Source organism: Oncorhynchus clarkii, chromosome 3 (genome assembly GCF_045791955.1).
Source record: "Oncorhynchus clarkii lewisi isolate Uvic-CL-2024 chromosome 3, UVic_Ocla_1.0, whole genome shotgun sequence".
In the NCBI taxonomy this organism is placed as follows: Eukaryota; Metazoa; Chordata; class Actinopteri; order Salmoniformes; family Salmonidae; genus Oncorhynchus; species Oncorhynchus clarkii.
Window position 1 is genome coordinate 30975563 of NC_092149.1, and position 17640 is coordinate 30993202.

A 17640-nucleotide genomic window follows, 5' to 3' on the forward strand; every position below is an offset into this window, starting at 1 on the left:
ATTGCAAAGGTTGGTGACCACTGCTCTAGACAACTGAAAGGCTGGTACTAGTTTTTCCACAAGCACCATTAAACACCAAGTTATTTATTCAGCACACATTTTCATCCCATGAAAGCATACTCTTGAAATAAGCCACTTTTATTTTCAGGGAAGCTAATGAAAAACACAACAGGTAAGATATATAGGCAGGATAATATTAACATGATAACACTAAACAAAACAGCATTGCAGATATAAGGTCTGTAAGTCATCCATAAAATAAGGACAAACTTGTAAAATCAGGAGTGTTCCATCACCAGGAGGGCGGGAAAAAAAATAGGCACTGGAAAAATAAATCAGTCAGTCAGTAATTTAGTCAAAAGGAGATGTGTCTGGTACAACAACAAAAAATTGGTAGGCACCTGATTTTCCTAGGTTCTGGCCTTTTTCTAGGTAGTTTTTCCCTAGCCACCATGCTTCTACACCTGCATTGCTTGCTGTTTGGGGTTTTAGGCTGGGTTTCTGTACAGCACTGAGATATCAGCTGATGTAAGAAGGGCTTTATAAATAAATTAGATTTAGGCTTAACTGCATTCAGTTGTGATACTGAGCAATCCAAAACAATGGTGAGGATGTGTACAGGTTGGTTATGTGTAACATTTCATCAGGTTGCAAAACAAGGTGTGGTTAGGTTATGAGTCTGATGAAAAAGCTCTGTGTGTGTTGGGGAACTGCTGAGCGCTGAAGTCCGGGTCCTCTCTCACTCGCTTCTTTATGTCTTTCTTCACCTGATACAGAGGACAAAGGTGGCAATTACAAAAAAGGGTCGTTCAACATATAAAATTGCATCATCGTTCAATATTGAAAATCACAACCAGTGGTGCAAAATGCTTTAGTTTGCTTTACAATTTATAGTTAACTTTTACTTCACTACATTCCTAAAGAAAATGTACTTTTTGCTCCATACATTTTCCCCGATACCCAAAAGTACTCGTTAGATTTTGAATGCTTAGCAGGACAGACATTGTCCAATTCGCACACTTATCAAGAGAACATCCCTGGTCATCTCTATTGCCTCTGATCTGGTGGACTCACTAAACACATGCTTTGTTCGTAAATTATGTCTGGGTGTCGGAGTGCCCCTGGCTATCCACAAATGAAGAACAAACAGTGCCATCTGGTTTGCCAAATTTACAAGGAATTTACTTTTGATACTTGAGTAGTATTTTACTGGGTGACATTCACTTTTACTTGAGTCATTTTCTATTAAGGTAACTTGACTGGAAAATGGGTACTTTTTCCACAACGGCATATAACCATCAGTGGCAGCTCCCTAATGACCATTTACAATCGTGTCAATGTGTGACATCTGTAATATTAGGAGAAGCCATGGACTGATGGAACAGCTTGTTTTTCTGTCAGTGAGTGTTAGTGGAGGACTGTACCTGCTCTGCATATGCCTCCTGGAGCTCAGGGCTGTCAAGCTCCTCCTGCAGGTGGTCTGGGGAAGTGACTGGCCTGACTTCGGCCGTCCTTGCCGCCCTGCTCACTGCGTCGGAGAGGGAGAGAAGAGCGCCGTCCCCCTGTCCTGTCTGAAAACACACACCCTGGTCATACGCCAATCCAACTTAGTACAAGAATAAGCCCTCTCACTCAGATGTTGAACATAGCATGCTGATACTACAATGTGATCAGAGTTTACGTTAGCCCTGATACAGCAAGGCTCCCATGTTTTAGCCATGGAGGGTCAACTACAGCTACAGCCAGGAATCAGTCTGCCAACAAAGCTTGCAGGATGCCTCCTATAAACGGAAGACTAGTGAGATCAGGGCTTGTCTTTTGTACATAAGTTAGTTTCATGCACAGGCAATCTATTTACCTTCCTGCGTTTGGCAGGCATCCCATGTAAATAGGCGTCGGACATGGGAGGCTGGGCCTTCATCTTCCTCTGGGTGATCAGGTCATGTCTGATGATCGGTACCCACTCCTATCACACAGAGACAGACATGATCAGAATGACAGACAGTTAAACTCACTATTGAGAACCATATAACTGCACATTGGATTTTAAGACTTGAATGGGTTTGGATGCAGATCTGATTAGGCGATTACACTTCCATTGTTGGATCATTTTCTTTCTCCCAAGAATCCGAACTACAAGTCAACGAAAGGTTTGCAAAAAATTCAGTATAAATTCAACTAGAAGCTTGTATGTAAAACGAAGAAAACGTCATGTGGAAGACAGAGATTGGCAAAGCAACTAAAGTGGACGAGAGGAGAATTGGACAAGTAGTGGGAGAGAGCTGAACAGTGATCTTACAGCAGGGACGGCAGCAGCCCAGGCCTCGGTCTCTCTACCAGGCTCCTCCCTCCCGCTGGCTTCAGCTGCTGCCATGGCGCCACCCAATGGCGCAGCCCCTCCGGTGGCTCCAGTTTCCCTAGGCTCTGCCCTAGTCTCCTGTGACGACGCCATGGCTTCCTCAGCTGTGGTGGCCGGGGCTGGGGAGTGAGTGTCCTCCATCTAAGGTGGGATAGAGAAAAGAGAGTTATGGTGAGGAACTAAAAGAGACAACACACCAAGGTATATTGAGGACAACAAAATTAATCTTACAAATACATTTTGAAACACTCACCTCTATGATCTGGGCACGTTGAGGCTCCTGTGCATTAGAAGCCTCCCCCTTGGAAAGAAACCATTTAACATATATTGCTTGAGTGGAATCTGGTAATGGAATCTATGACAATTATCGTAACGGACACTTGATTAGAAAATGATGATATCCATGTGCATTGTTAGATAGTAGTCCAGTAAATGAGCCTTCTAGAACACTAACAGTGTGCTTAAAAAAACAAACATTATGACCTGTTTGAGAGATGGTGTGTGTGTGTGTGTGTAATTACCTGCTGTGTGTGGACGGCATAATGCAGTATCTGGTCCTCTGTGACGGGGATGTGCTCCAGGATGACCTGCAGCCTCATGGTCATCATACTGGTCAGCCAGTTCACCAGGCTGGGGTTCATGTCAGTCGACAACGTCCTCTGTAACGGGAGAGGGGGTCAATCACAACCTACTGACCAGATTTCAGTCTGGTCATATCCATTTAGCTATTTTTTTCTAATCTATAGAAAGAGTATTATAAATCATCTGACAGAGACAAATGGGAGGGAAGGAGAAGAGACATTGAGTTGTAGGTTGTATATCATGTCATAAGGAACATTGAGTGTGTGTGTGTGTACTGACTATGCGGTGGTTGATGACAGAAGTGAGGGCACTCTGCTCTCCTCTCAGACAGTACAGGTTGAGGGCCAGACACTCAAACAGCCCCTGGTTGCACATCTGCAGCAGCTGCGGCCCAAACGTGTTGTCTGCAGGAGGTGAAAACACAGCAATAAGTGACAAAAGCACTGACATTCATAGGCCAGGTCTGATGAATTGCGCCAATTTGGCACAATAAAGACAATGTTACCTGTGCAGCGGAGTATGTGTGTGGCGATACGCGTTAACTGCCGCCTGAAGAAGGACAGGTTGGTCTGAGTGACGTTGACACCCTCCAACACTGCCACTGAAGACTGAAGGACCAAGACAAAGAGAGAAATGTGAGGGATTGATTCACCTCTGACCAACTGGCCACAGGGAGAATTTAAAAAGTGACTGATATTGAGCAATTTGAAGACCACTGACTATAAAAGGGGGCAGCCCAAGTGAACTACGGTACTTACAAAGCTCTCGGTAATGTACTCCTCAAGTTCATTGATGAGACCATCAGCAGCAGCCTATGATCACAATGAAAGAACCGAGAAAAATAACCAACGCGGGAGAGATAATGAGACTCATCAAGTAGCTCATCTAGCCCCATATGCAGTGACACTAATGACAGGTGACCGTAATGGACGCATAACAGTAATGACAGGTGACAGTAACATCCCAGATAGAGGCGGTTATATAGACGGTGGCCCACTCACAGCGACATTGTGGTCGGTGGGCTCGCTCCCGTTGAGGTAATGCTGGGTGAAGAACTGAGACAGCTGGGTCTGGATGCGACCCAGGGGCTGGTTCTGGCCATGGAGCAGCAAGACCAGGTCCACCATGGAGAAGTTCTGACACACTAGGGTCAGTAGATCTCCAAAGAAACCTGAAGGAATAGAGACAACTGTGTGGACATGGAACAAAAACATTGAGGAAGAGAGAGCACGGGAGAAAGAGAGAGCACGGGAGAGATTACACTTCCTAGACAAAAAGAGCGAGCAAGGTACAAGAAAAAGGGAAAGAGGGAAACTAGAAAAAAAGGGAAGAAAGAAAAAATAAAGCAAACAAGACAGGAACTCTTACCCATGGCGTCCCCTGTGCCGGGTGTGAAGATGTTGCTGGTCTCGGAGAGCCTCTGGATGAACTGGGCGATGCTCTCAGTGTTGCTCTGAGGAGAGCCCAGGGAGCCCATCATGGTAGACAGGACCCCCTGTACAATCCCAGTGAACAACTCCGGATTCAGGGCCTCTCCCTGGGCTCCGGCACCGTCCCCCGTGGGAGGGTTAGGGGTGGTCCCGGGTGGAGGGGTGCCAGAGGCAAAGGGCTGTTGGGCACCATTGGGGGGTGGTGGGAAGACTGGTCCGGAGGCCTGAGATAGAGTGAGATGATGGACAGGGAGAAAATGAAATGTATCATATGAAAGATATGTAGTTAAGAAACCATTATGGTATTTTGGTACACGTCAGTTAACTGGAGGATGATGTCATCTTGGTTTCAACCATTCGGTTCTAACAGGCACTATGGCTATGTGTCCTAATCCACAAAATACACTTGGAACAAACTCCGATCCAGACACTGACCTGCATGAAGTCAGACACTCCCTGGACGAAGGCAGGCACTCCAGGCATGGTCACAGTGATGGAGGGTCCCATGGCCCCAGGAACTGTCCCCGCTGTCCCCAGGAGAGAGCCCAGGAGCTGGGCCAGGTCAGGGGGAGCTCCCTGGGGCATAGTGGGGATGGCTCCGGACTGGCCTGGGGGAACAGTGGTGCTAGGAGCAGGAGCAGGGGTGGGGATAGGGCCAGAGGAGGAAGAAGAAGAGTTGGAGGAGGATGAGGAGAAGGTATGAGAAGCTGAGGAGAAGGTATGAGAGGCAGAGGTGGTGGCTGTTTGACCAGCTGGGGGGGAAAGGAAGAGAGGAAAGAAATTACAATGGGCTTATAGTACACTTAACACAGAGGATTCACTTTTAGTGTGATGGTTAACTAAGCAAAACCACCCACCCAAAAAAAGGAGTTTAGAGAGGTGGGGTGTATATGGTATTTCTAAGACAGCATACCCATCTGTCCAGGCATTAGGAGTTGTCCCACCAGCCCACTGATCATCTGATTGAGGGCAGCAGGAGGGAAGGGCTGTGGGGGAGAGGTCATTGGTCAACAGTTTCTATAAGCATATAATACAAACGTGGCTATGCCATTAAGACTTTCAGAGCACTACAGCATAAGACAATTGGTACTGTCGATGGAAAATGCCCACAATGACTAGCAAAACATGAAAGTCTCCGACTGAAATTCCAAGTCTGACAACTCCTTGTCAAAACTTGACTGAACTCTACAAGTCATTAACCTCAGTCCTGCACCAAACCCCCTATCACAAACATGCTCACCTGTCCTGGTTGCTGACCCATCATGGGGGGCACGCTAGCTCTAAGGTTGATGGTGGCCCCCCGCGTGCCAAAGGCGGGTGGAGGGACCCTGGGGGCAAAGGTGGGCCGAGTAAACACCACCCTGGCCTGGGGTGCCCCAGAAGGTGGGGGGGGGGCCGTGGGGGTGGTGGCAGGGGTGTTAGGGCCAGTGGTGGTGGTGGTGGTGGGGGTGTTAGGGCCAGTGGTGGTGGTGGAAGAGGTAGCGGTGGAGCCTGGGGGGGTAGGCTGGAGGGGTTGGCCAGGGATGGTGCCCCCGGTGGCAGCAGCCACAGCCTCTGTGTACTGGGCGATCTGCTGCATGATGGACTGCATGAAGTCTGGGTTCATCTGAACACCGGGAGGCATTTGGAAGCCTGGGGAGAAAGGATAAGAAAAGGTTTCTTTGTGCCTTGAATATTGGATTAAGGTATATTGGGCTTTCCTCTAGTCCCCAGTTTTTCGGAGATACAACCACAGGTACTAAACCATTATCATGAAGTGTTACCAACACTCACCTGGCTGCCCCATTCCTGCAGCGTTGGGCTGTCCAGCTGCCTGAGGAACACCAGAGTCTGTAAACACACGAACACAATGTTTGAACTGTAAACAGTGTGTAGAAACAAATGGACTTCGGTTTAACAAGCACATAAAAGAAAAACACCCTTCCAAAATTGAACGAGACCTATCGATTTGAGCAGTACAGGGACCTGACTTTCAGTCAAAGAAAGAAAACTTTCTCTCAGAAAACACCATTTGGCAATAGGGAATAAATGCAACGGTAGAGCTATTCACTTCCAATGGGCCATTTGTGGACGAGAAACGGATGGACATGTTGTGGTAAAGCATTCAATCAGTGGCGGGTAGGGGACAACACACCGTCCGTGTTCATCTGCATCATGACCACCGGCATTGTCTGGTGGCTGATCCTGATGACCCGGGGGCCGGGCTGTCCCTGTCCAGCCTGCTGATTGGACGGAGGAGGCTGTGAAGGGGAGGTCTGTCCCTGACCTGGCTGGTCCGATTGGCCGGCGGCCTGACTGGGCTGGGCCTGTTCCTCTGTAGCTGGTCTGCCATTGGACGCCATCGTGACCGTGGCTCCCAGGTTCATCTGCAGATGAGTTTCAAAATGTAATTGACATACTGTGTTCCATTGGCAAACGATATCAAATGAAGTTTACACGAACCAATGTAACTAAATACATTACCGGTCAAAAGTTTTAGAACACCTACTCATTCAAGGGTTTTTCTTTTGACTATTTTCTACATTGTAGAATAATAGTGAAGACATCAAAATGATGAAATAACCAAAAAAAGTGTTAAAATCTAAATATTTTTTATATTTGAGATTCTTCAAACAGCCAACCTTTGCCTTGACAGTTTCATGAGGTCGTCACCTGGAATGCATTTCAATTAACAGGTGTCCCACAAATGAACTTTTAAGAAGGCACACCTGTTAATTGAGAGAATGCCAAGTGTGCAAAGCTGTCATCAAAGCAAAGGGTGGCTACTTTGAAGAATCTCAAATACAAAATATTTTTTGATTTGTTTAACACTTTTATGGTTACTACATAATTCCATGTGTTATTTCATAGTTTTGATATCTTCACTATTATTCTACAATGTAGAACATAGTAAAAGTAAAGAAAAACCCTTGAATGAGTAGGTGTGTCCAAACTTTTGACTGGTAGTGTACGTAAGACAGAAATAATGTAATAGGTCTAAGTGTCTGCTAGGTGGCAACAAAACAAGTTTGACAATGGGATACAACACCGACTAACATGTAGCGGGATGTGATGGTGCACGGCTCCAGGCATGGACACTGGGGAGGTGTAGTGAGACATTGGCCGGATTACGTGTAGGTGGCGTGGGGTGGGGCTCAGCAGGTTGCAGCGCAGGTCACTAAGGGCAACCAGGGCATTGCCCAGGAGACGGAGGGCCTCGCCCACCAGGTTGAGAATCCGCTGGTCCTCCTCTCTTTCCTGTGTGTGACAAGAAGAGGGCTTAAGACATTTTCTGAGAACGTGTGTTTTGATATTTTATTCAGGTAGTCTTGTGGGGAAAGTGACAAGTATTGTAAGAGTCCGACTGCAATTCAAGGCAATACAGCAAACACGCATGACGTTTGTGTGAATTGTACCTAACCACAAAGCACTAAGTTATGAGGAATGCAGCGGTGAAAAGCTTACGGCGTTGGCATATTCTGCGGTGGTAGCAGACTCTAGGATAGTGTGTGTTCTCTGGACGAATGGCTGAAGTCTCTCCTCCACCCTCCTCAGCTCTGAAAGCATCTCCACTAGCTCTGCTGGGCTGGGGTGACTGTCAAGGGGAGAAGTTGTCCTTATTTACATGCATCACAGGTTAATTTACTTTGCCAGGTAGGCCAGTTGAGAACAAGTTCTCATTTACAACTGCGACCTGGCTTAGATAATGCGACAAAAACAACAGAGTTACACATGGGATAAACAAACGTACAGTCAATAACACAGCAGAAAAAATCTATATAGAGTGTGTGCAAATGTAGTAGGATTAGGGAGGTAAAGGCAATAAATAGGCCATAGTGGCAAAATAATTACAATTTAGCAATTATACACTGGAGTGATAGATGTGCAGATGATGATGTGCAAGTAGAGATACTGTAGTGCAAAAATAAATAACAGATTGGCTGTGTACAGGTGCAGTGATCTGCTCTGACAGCTGATGCTTAAAGTTAGTGAGGGAGATATAAGTCTCCAGTTTCAGTGATTTTTGCAATTCGTTCCAGTCATTGGCAGCAGAGAACTGGAAGGAAGGAAAGGCGGCCAAAGGAAGAGTTGGCTTTGGGGGTGACCAGTGAAATATACTTACTTACTGAAAACATGGCATGGTGATAGCAAACTGGATGTAGTCTGAGTAGAGTGTTGGAGGCTATTTTGTAAATGACGTCGAGGATTGGTAGGATAGTCAGTTTTACAAGGGTATGTTTAGCAGCATGAGTTAAGGAGGCTGTTGCAAAATAGGAAGCTGATTCTAGATTTAATTTTGGATTGGGAGGTGCTTAGTGTGAGTCTGGAATGAGAGTTTACAGTCTAACCAGACACCTAGGTATTTGTCCACATATCCTAAGTCAGAACTGTCCAGAGTAGTGATGCTAGTCGGGCGGGCGGGTGCGGAATGCGATCGGTTGAAGAGCATGCATTTAGTTTTACTAGCATTTAAGAGCAGTTGGAGGCCACGGAAGGAGTGTTGTATGGTATTGAAGCTCGCCATGTGGTTTGTTAACACAGTGTCCAAAGAAGGGCCAGAAGTATACAGAATGGTGTCATCTGCAACCACAATGTCTAAAGTCAACTTTCATTGTGTTGATGTCAATGGCAGATTCTGTGTGAAACATTTTGCGTGCATGTCTCAAGTTCCGGATTAAGCCCTATTCTTCTTATTTCACATTAAATGCCCAAAACAAGTTTGATACATTTGTAATTCATCCAGCATCCTTTTTATTCAGTATAGAGCAAAAAAAAAAAACACATGCAGGACAGCGATAGTAAGCAATAACGTCTTACTTGGGTCCAGCTTGGGCGGCTCCCTCTGTTTGAGTGGAGGAAGAGAAGGATGGAGGGGTAGTAGATGGAGGTGGAGACGTGTCCATGGGCTGGGTGGAGGGAGAGGTAGTGGAGGAGGAAGAGGGAGGAGATGCTGCAGCAGCAGAATCTGGTTGGGCTGAGGTGCCGCTTGGTTGACCCTGAGATTGAGCGACAAGGTAGCAGGTAAGGGGAGGATGTTGCGCAGTCATCTTAATTGAATGACTTCGAACTCAAATAGACCTGCTTTCTGAGACTCCCTAGAATATTTTCAAATAACATTTTGTCCAAATACTTATGTTTCACGTTTGAGCCAGTTTATTAACTAAAAACTAGGTCTATACTGTGGATATTCCTAGTTGTTATAATCTTTATAACTTAAAACCTCACCTCCATCCTCTCGATGAGAGCATTGGTGTCCCTCAGCAAGTTCTCAGCCAATAGCAGTCTCAGCCTGGGCTCACTCTGAACCGATTGGTCCATATCAATGTGCACATTCATGGAACCATTGCTCTGTGACAGCAAGAGTATTAGTTGACAGCTACTCACCATGTTAATTCACAACATTTTGTATATACAGTTGAAGTCGGAAGTTTACATACACTTAGGTTGGAGTCATTAAAACTCGTTTTTTCAACCACTCCACAAATTTCTTGTTAACAAACTATAGTTTTGGCAAGTCAGTTAGGACATCTAGTTTGTGCGTGAATCAAGTAATTTTTTCAACAATTGTTGACAGACAGATTATTTCACTTACCATTCACTGTATCACAATTCCAGTGGGTCAGAAGTTTATATACACTAAGTTGACTGTGCCTTTAAACAGCTTGGAAAATTCCAGAAAATGAATAACAGGCTTTAGAAGCTTCTGATAGGCTAATTGACATCATTTGAGTCAATTGGAGGTGTACCTGTGGGTGTACTTCAAGGCCTACCTTCAAACTCATTGCCTCTTTGCTTGACATCATGGGAAAGTCAAAAGAAATCAGCCAAGACCTCAGAAAAAAAATGTGTAGACCTCCACAAGTCTGGTTCATCCTTGGGAGCAATTTCCAAACGCCTGAAGGTACCACGTTCATCTGTACAAACAATAGTATGCAAGTATAAACACCATGGGACCACGCAGCCGTCATACCGCTCTGGAATGGAGACGCGTTCGATCTCCTAGAGATTAACGCACTTTGGTGCGAAAAGTGCAAATCAATCCCAGAACAACAGCAAAGGACCTTGTGAATATGCTGGAGGAAACAGGTAAAAAAGTATCTATATACACAGTAAAACGAGTCATATATCGACATAACCTGAAAGGCTGCTCAGCAAGGAGGAAGCCACTGCTTCAAAACCGGCATAAAAAAGCCAGACTATGGTTTGCAACTGCACATGGGGACAAAGATCGTACTTTTTGGAGAAATGTCCTCTGGTCTGATGAAACAAAAATAGAACTGTTTGGCAATAATGACCATCATTATGTTTGGAGGAAAAGGGGGGAGGCTTGCAAGCCGAAGAACACCATCCCAACCGTGAAGCATGGGGGTGGCAGCATCATGATGTGGGGGTGCTTTGCTGCAAGAGGGACTAGTGCACATAATAGATGGCATCATGAGGAAGGAACAATATGTGGATATATTGAAGCAACATCAAGACATCGGTCAGGAAGTTAAAGCTTGGTCGCAAATGGGTCTTCCAAATGGACAACGATCCAAAGCATACTTCCAAAGTTGTGGCAAAATGGCTTAAGGACAACAAAGTCAAGGTATTGGAGTGGCCATCACAAAGTCCTGACCTCAATTCTATAGAAAATCTGTGGGCAGAACTGAAAAAGCACGTGCGAGCAAGGAGGCCTACAAACCTGACTCAGTTAAACCAGCTCTGTCAGGAGGAATGGGCCAAAATTCACCCAACTTATTGTGGGAAGCTTGTAGAAGGCTACCCAAAATGCTTGACCCAAGTTAAACAATTTAAAGGCAATGCTACCAAATACTAATTGAGTGTATGTAAACTTCTGACCCACTGGGAATGTGATGAAAGAAATAAAAGCTGAAATTAATCATTCTCTCTACTATTATTCTGACATTGTACTTTCTTAAAATAAAGTGGTGATCCTAACTGACATAAGACTGGGAATTTTTACTAGGATTTAAGTGTCAGGAATTGTGAAAAACTGAGTTTAAATGTATTTGGCTAAGGTGTATGTAAACTTCCGACTTCAACTGTATAGAAATAGATAGTATGCATCCTCATGTATGGATTTTTATCTATGTTATAAATCATATATTTGATTTCTTACCCCGGTGCTGGTGCTGACTCTGGCATTCCTTGCATTCTCTCCCAAGCCTGACATCATTTGCTGGACTGACATCTAAGAAGAGTGTAGTAGACGGTATAGGCTAGATATCAGTACTGATCCACACCAGGCGCTCAGGATATCATTATAAACCATGGAACAATGACAGATTTGATCCAAAACACACACAAAAGCTGCACCTGGATCTGCTGAGGGTCCATGACGTTAACCGGGAGGTTGAAGGTCCCCAGCATGACATAGCTGTTGGCGTTGCGGTCCTGTGGGGGCACTTGGGACGTTCCCTGGGAGGTGGTAGAGGAGGGCATCGCTCCGGCCTCCGCTACCCCTGACCCCGAGCCTGGCTGGGAGGGCTGAGGGGGGGCCCGCTCCACCAGGTGGATGACTTTTCCACCGACGTCTGAGACACAGAGGAAATAGAGAACAAGGTATATCATCTCTATTCATGTGCTCCATCAATCTTATCAGGTGATGTGCATAGCAGCCAAACAGCAATTACATGATGGGTACGCAAGAGTTCTGATGGTGTGCAGTTGTATAATAGGCTTACATCTGTGCATTACTGGCCTTGTAAGTCATGGAATAAGTGAATAAGAGAGTTATTCTATATATCACATTTAGACAATGTGCTTCTACATCTGCATTGCTTGCGGTTTGGGGTTTTAGGCTGGGTTTCTGTACAGTACTTTGTGACATCGGCTGATGTAAAAAAAAAAAAAGCAGGCTTTATAAATAAATTTGATTGAGACAAAAATGTCTGGCTGTTTGCTGCGTTTCTGTTCTGTGTTGACAGATGCTTTGCTGCAGCTGTGTGCTGCTCCAGATCAAACTGTCGGGACTAATTTCATGTTTATTAGCATGTGGCCGTTTTGTATTGATTCCAGACCGCTCCACAGACAGCATTACTCACTGTACTCTGTCAGTGTCCTCTCATCCTGCAGGACTCGGCCCTGGTAGATCAGCCTCTGTTTGTCCACAGGAATCCCAACTGAAGTGGCAATGTGCTCCTTGAACTCTTTCACTGTCAACTAAGAAAAATACACTGGTGTGAAGATTAGGCCTATATCCAGTATATGTAAGGCTACTGTGAAAGTGCTCCATTGGAAATGAGAACGTACCTGGCCGCCTACAGTGTAACTTCGGCTCTGGGAGTCCAAAGTTTTGACAGTCACCTCTATATCAGCACCCGGTTCCTCCATGGTTACGTTCACCCTGTGTGTAAAGTGACAGGGGCAATAGAATAGAGTATCATATCAATGCTGTCATGAATAGCATTATGTAAGGGATAATCAATGAGGGGCTACGCGCTAGCAGAGTGGAACTAATCTTCCACAGAGTTGCAATATTTTCCTGAGAACACATAGAGCCCTGAGTTGATTACCTCTTTTATACCATGGTTATAACAAAGCTGCGACCTAACCAAATTCACATAGAAAAGTGAGTTATAGATCTGTCGTTCTCATTGAAAGCAAGTATATGCAGTAAATATGTTCTATGTACGCTAGTTCTATGCGTCCGTTCTTAAGTATTTTTTGTTCATCTTTTACTTTCGTTTTACTACACCAGCTTCAAACAGCTGAAAATACAATATGTTTGGTTATGGAAAATATATTTCACAGAAATTTAGATGATACAGTGATTCTCGAAACTGTTTTGTCATTAAACTTAAATTAGGCAAACTATTAGAATGTTAGCTAACAGGAAATGGCACAGTTATTTCTGCATAGTGCACCTTTAACACTTTTGCCACATCCACTGAAGTAGCAAGCAAGTTAACTATATTGCTGTAGTAGTTGCCTTGGTAACGAAACAAACAGAGTTACTAGTTAAGCGAACCAAGCCATCAGTCCTAGCTTGCTATTAGGAAAATCGATTTCAATGTTTTCAATTCGACTTTTGCTATCAAAAAGCAGCTCAAACGTATAAAATGGGCATTGAATTATACCATGCTGATGTACCGTGCGTTATAGGAAGATAATGTACGGTCTAAAATGCTCTTGAAGCCAATCAGAAACGAGTATTCAACAATATCCATGGTATAATGTGGCTAATATAATTTAAATTGGGTCGTTACCTAGCTAACTTTAACGTTAGCTAGCTACTACCTAAACAAAGATACTGTGTGGTCTAACGTTAACGCTCATGGAAGCTGCCATAGCTATCTAGCTAAACTAGCTGACTGGCTAACATCCATGCCTTGAAGCAAACATGGTCAAACAAAACCTTTTCATGTCAGCGTTCACTTGATGGAAATCCATATTAATTGTAGATGGAACCTCTACAAAAGTGATGGTCCAATCAATTTCACACGAATATTGACAAAAAAACGACAAGTAAGTTAGCTAGGTAGCTCACAGCTGCGTTAGCTTTTAGCAAGCAGTTTGCGAGCTAGCCCTGAGCTAACGTTCCCATTAGCTGTATGACGTTAGCTAGCTAGTTACTTACTAACTTACTCGATAGCTCCTACCTGTGAAGTTAAATCTTCCGATTACACCCGAATATTTGCCAATTATTCACCGATTATTCAGTGTTGAATGTAAAGCTAGCTATTTCCTCATATGATGATAGCAACTGCGGTTCAAGTAACGTGACATATGAATCCTACAGACGAAGAACCATATATGTGACATTTACAAAAAAAATTAGATATACATGAACAATCATTATTGGACACCCTTTTTCTATAGTGAACCGGTTTCACAAGCTTTCCACGCGCTAATTAACAATCATCTTAAATTTAAAGATAGGCTCTCGTGGAATAACCGTTTATGTGCACCACTCAGAATGGACGGACAAGCGCACAACCTTTCTGTTGCTGATGAAAATCGCAGAAATGTGGGAAAGAAATGTAAAACAAAACTAAAAGAATGGGAAAGACAGGCAAAGGAAGATCTTACGGGATGCGGGAAAACCCTATACAAATCGTAAGGGTCATGAAAAAACTGTGAAAAGCTGTCCAAAAGAGGTATGTGGAAGAACCGTATATCAAACAATCAAGCTAGCTAGCTATTGAGTACAGTAACTAACATGTATGTTGTGAGTTGTCTAATTTGTAACTAGAGAAAACATATTAGCTAAAGTTTGTTGGCTAATAACTCATACATTATCGTTACAAATGCTATTGCTAGATTATAGAAGAAACATAGCTAGCTACTTTTTCTCCATCCACCGGATGATTCGACATGGCTACAGTAGCTAGCTAGTTACACTGTATCCTGCAGGGAAGAGCGTGTTCCACGACGTGCAGAAAGGAGTGTGGAAAGTGACTGATGAGCGCAAGCTGCACCTGTTCAACAGTTTCTACACTGTCCCATACGAGAAACAACAAGCGTTGATTCTCTCCGGCTTAGAACAGGTTAGAAATAAGACAAAACGCCAATTATTATAATAGCTATATTGAACACTTGCATAGTTTAACTTTGACAGTAATGATACGTACATTAACGTTAACTCTAAAAGTGCTGTGTTACACAATGGTGCAATACAAACTCATTCTGTGTATAGATTGGGAGTGTTTTGTAGTTCTATGGTATGTTCACATTGAGGGCTTTATTTTAAATGAGACTAAGATTTCATGACTCAACTTTTAAGAAAAGTCATCAGTGCTAAAGTTTATAGACCACCTTTAAATGAACCTCCATACAAATGAGTTAACTACATATTGCATTTAAGTTATTTACATGAAGGGCATCTGTACTTGAAAGTACTTAAAACATCATATCAGGTTTTAAAAAAGGACATCTTACAAGAGTCATGCAAAATGTCACATATACTGTTCTTCCACAAACTGAAATCATCACTGGAGATATACTGTTCTTCCACATTCTTAAAATTAAAACGGCAATAAAAAAAGTATTTTTTTGAAATAACAAAAAAATAGAAATTGTTGTTGGAAGATATGGGTATGGTAAATTATTTGTCAACCATAAAACACCTAATGTGGTGCACACAATTAATAATCTAAAAATAACTGATTATCTTAAAATGGAAAAATTGTCACATATATGGTTCTTCGTCTGTAGGATTCATATGATTAGCTACCAGAACAGCTGTGACGTTTCAAACATACAGTAACAAATGGGATGTGCTCATGAAGTCAGTCCAACATGTTTTGCTTATATCTGTTAAATGGATCTGCTAGACAGCTAGATAATATCTCCAGTGCAGTTATAGTAGCAGTAAGGTGAGGATGTTTTTGTTAAAACCAGGCCTGTAGGAAATTAGGGGAGCCAAGAGGTTCAAGACCACATTAACAAAGTGAGACATGATTTCCTTTCTTTAAAAATCATCCCACCAAAGTGAACAGGGATTCCAGTTCCAACAAAGGCCTGAGACCGCTGGGATTATCAATTCACAGTTATGTAGTGATTGAGAGAGGAAGAAGACCCCGAGTGGGGCTTGAACCAGCAACCCTATGTTCATATTACTGGAAGGTGACAGTATAATAAAAGGGAAACAAAGTGCTCCTTTTTTCCTTTCTCAAAACGTGTTTGTTGTTTGATAACTGCAAGATAAATTGCGGTTGAAAAGCAGAAACATACTATGCAAACAAAAATATAATCTGCTGATAAATAAATGTTGTCTGGATTTGCATGTTTTGAAGCCAAAACAGGCATGGTACACTTGTAGGAGAAAAGTCTATTGCTGTGTGCATGTCAATAATCCTGGCTTCTTTATCTCCTTTCCTACATTTTTATTTTACTAATTGAACAGAAACTCTAATCAAGAGACTAACCACTAGAGTATTTTCTAGTATGTAAGATGATGGATGACTACCAGGAACTAGTTTAGAGGGAGAGCTGAAATTGGGACTTGAACAGTGGCTCCTACAGCACAGGTAAGCATCTAATAGACACTGCCACACAAGCCAGCTCTGTGCAGAACCATACATTTAAAAACATTCTTGTGCATCCAGAGATCAGAGCTGCAAACATGGCGTGCCACAAAAAGCCTGGGCGTCTGGGCAGCGGCAGTACAATTTACAGAGGGTCAAGACCTGTGGTGTATTCATTAAACATACTGTTTCAAAAAGTTTTGCAACAAAAAACGTTTTGAAACGAAAACTAGAGTTTCTATTGGACAAATTCTGGTAGTTCCCGTTTCGTTTGCTTCCGTTGGATTCTTGAACTGTAAACGGTTTCATTTACAAGACGTAATGAACACACCCCTGCTGCTCAGGGCAATCGGAAAAGAGATTAATGAAGTCCCTTTGGAAGTTGGACTGAAATGCACCCTTTATTTTTCCTCTGAATTTGGTAGCCTAGCCAGGAACCCAACCTGATGTAACGGTTCATGGAATCCAGTCTACTTGGAGAGTGAACTGATCAGAAGATAGATATAGCCTAAACAAAACAAGCTGGATAGACTATGGTGAACTACCTTGGTGGGTCGATGACTGGTACCCACTCCTCCTGTTCTTCTTCCTCGGTCTCGTCGGTGTCGTAATCTCTTCTCCTCGGTGGCGATGTATCGCCGACCATTGGTTCGAACAAGTATGGCTGGATTGGCCCACTACGCACGTAATCTGCAAATTCTTCCCAGGATGACGAATCTCCATCATCTGTGTAGCTGCCAGTGTCTGTTAAATCTTCATCCGCCGAGACATCAAAGTTTATTAAATTGCGGTCATTGTCTGCCATGTTCCCACGTGCGAATTCAGCAAGCCAGCTAACTTTATGATGATTTGAATTTAAGTGGAAACTGCTAGATATCTAGCTTTACATAGTTATGAAGAAAACTAAAGAGACATTTTGCAGATAGCCACCTCTTCAGACTCATAAACTAGTTTACATTTACAAATAATTTGACATTATTCAGAAAGGCAGGCGGAAAACACACACCTGAAAAGGAGTACAGTGCATCTCTACTCAAAAGTTTCAGGTCTTCCTCGGGTTGTATCCTTTCACCTGCACTAAAGTGTCTGGTTGACAACAACACCAAAACGTTGTCAGGGGAGGGCACACTTCCGCGCTGTCTGGGAGGCGGGAACTGTAGTAGATGCTAACAGCCAATGAAATCAAACAACCCACCCGAATTAGACAACAATTGAACAACGGGACGGGAGCCACGAATCTGCGCAGGTGCTGGTTTGAGGAGGTTCGATTAATCTCGCGCGTACACCCGTATAGGCATGTTTTACACCGGCGGAATGT

The 17640-nt window shown here is 43.6% G+C and overlaps 1 protein-coding gene across 7 annotated transcripts; it reads right to left on the minus strand.

Moving 5' to 3' along the window:
• Nucleotides 1–122: 122 nt before the first annotated feature.
• LOC139393015 (large proline-rich protein BAG6-like) lies at nucleotides 123–17437 on the minus strand. 7 transcript variants are annotated; one of them, XM_071141333.1, is made up of 25 exons: nucleotides 16868–17437; nucleotides 12607–12700; nucleotides 12399–12516; nucleotides 11671–11888; nucleotides 11474–11545; nucleotides 9577–9699; nucleotides 9169–9347; nucleotides 7816–7945; nucleotides 7408–7608; nucleotides 6506–6737; nucleotides 6145–6201; nucleotides 5612–6003; nucleotides 5285–5357; nucleotides 4807–5123; nucleotides 4310–4595; nucleotides 3943–4112; nucleotides 3700–3753; nucleotides 3447–3549; nucleotides 3221–3345; nucleotides 2881–3018; nucleotides 2613–2660; nucleotides 2300–2500; nucleotides 1859–1966; nucleotides 1425–1571; nucleotides 123–767 (listed from the first exon to the last, which is right to left on the minus strand). In XM_071141333.1, the coding sequence occupies exons 1-25, from the start codon at nucleotides 17125–17127 to the stop codon at nucleotides 672–674; spliced, it is 3942 nt and encodes a 1313-aa protein (XP_070997434.1). In that variant the 5' UTR covers nucleotides 17128–17437; the 3' UTR covers nucleotides 123–671. The 7 variants fall into 7 exon arrangements, with proteins under 7 accessions (XP_070997434.1, XP_070997458.1, XP_070997481.1 ...); XM_071141357.1 differs by lacking the exon at nucleotides 16868–17437 and adding an exon at nucleotides 13956–14089; XM_071141380.1 differs by lacking the exon at nucleotides 16868–17437 and adding an exon at nucleotides 13956–14086 and having other exon boundaries at nucleotides 6638–6737.
• Between the last annotated feature and the right edge of the window lie 203 nt (nucleotides 17438–17640).

Bases quoted from the DNA above. Each gene is read 5' to 3' on its own strand.
- LOC139393015 (XM_071141333.1), bottom strand. From the start codon at position 17,127: ATGGCAGACAATGACCGCAATTTAATAAACTTTGATGTCTCGGCGGAT. The intron at 6,202-6,505 runs GTGTGTTGTCCC...GTGTGTTTACAG, and splicing joins GATGCAGATGAACACGGACG to ACTCTGGTGTTCCTCAGGCA. The intron at 2,661-2,880 runs GTAATTACACAC...TTTCTTTCCAAG, and splicing joins ATGCCGTCCACACACAGCAG to GGGGAGGCTTCTAATGCACA.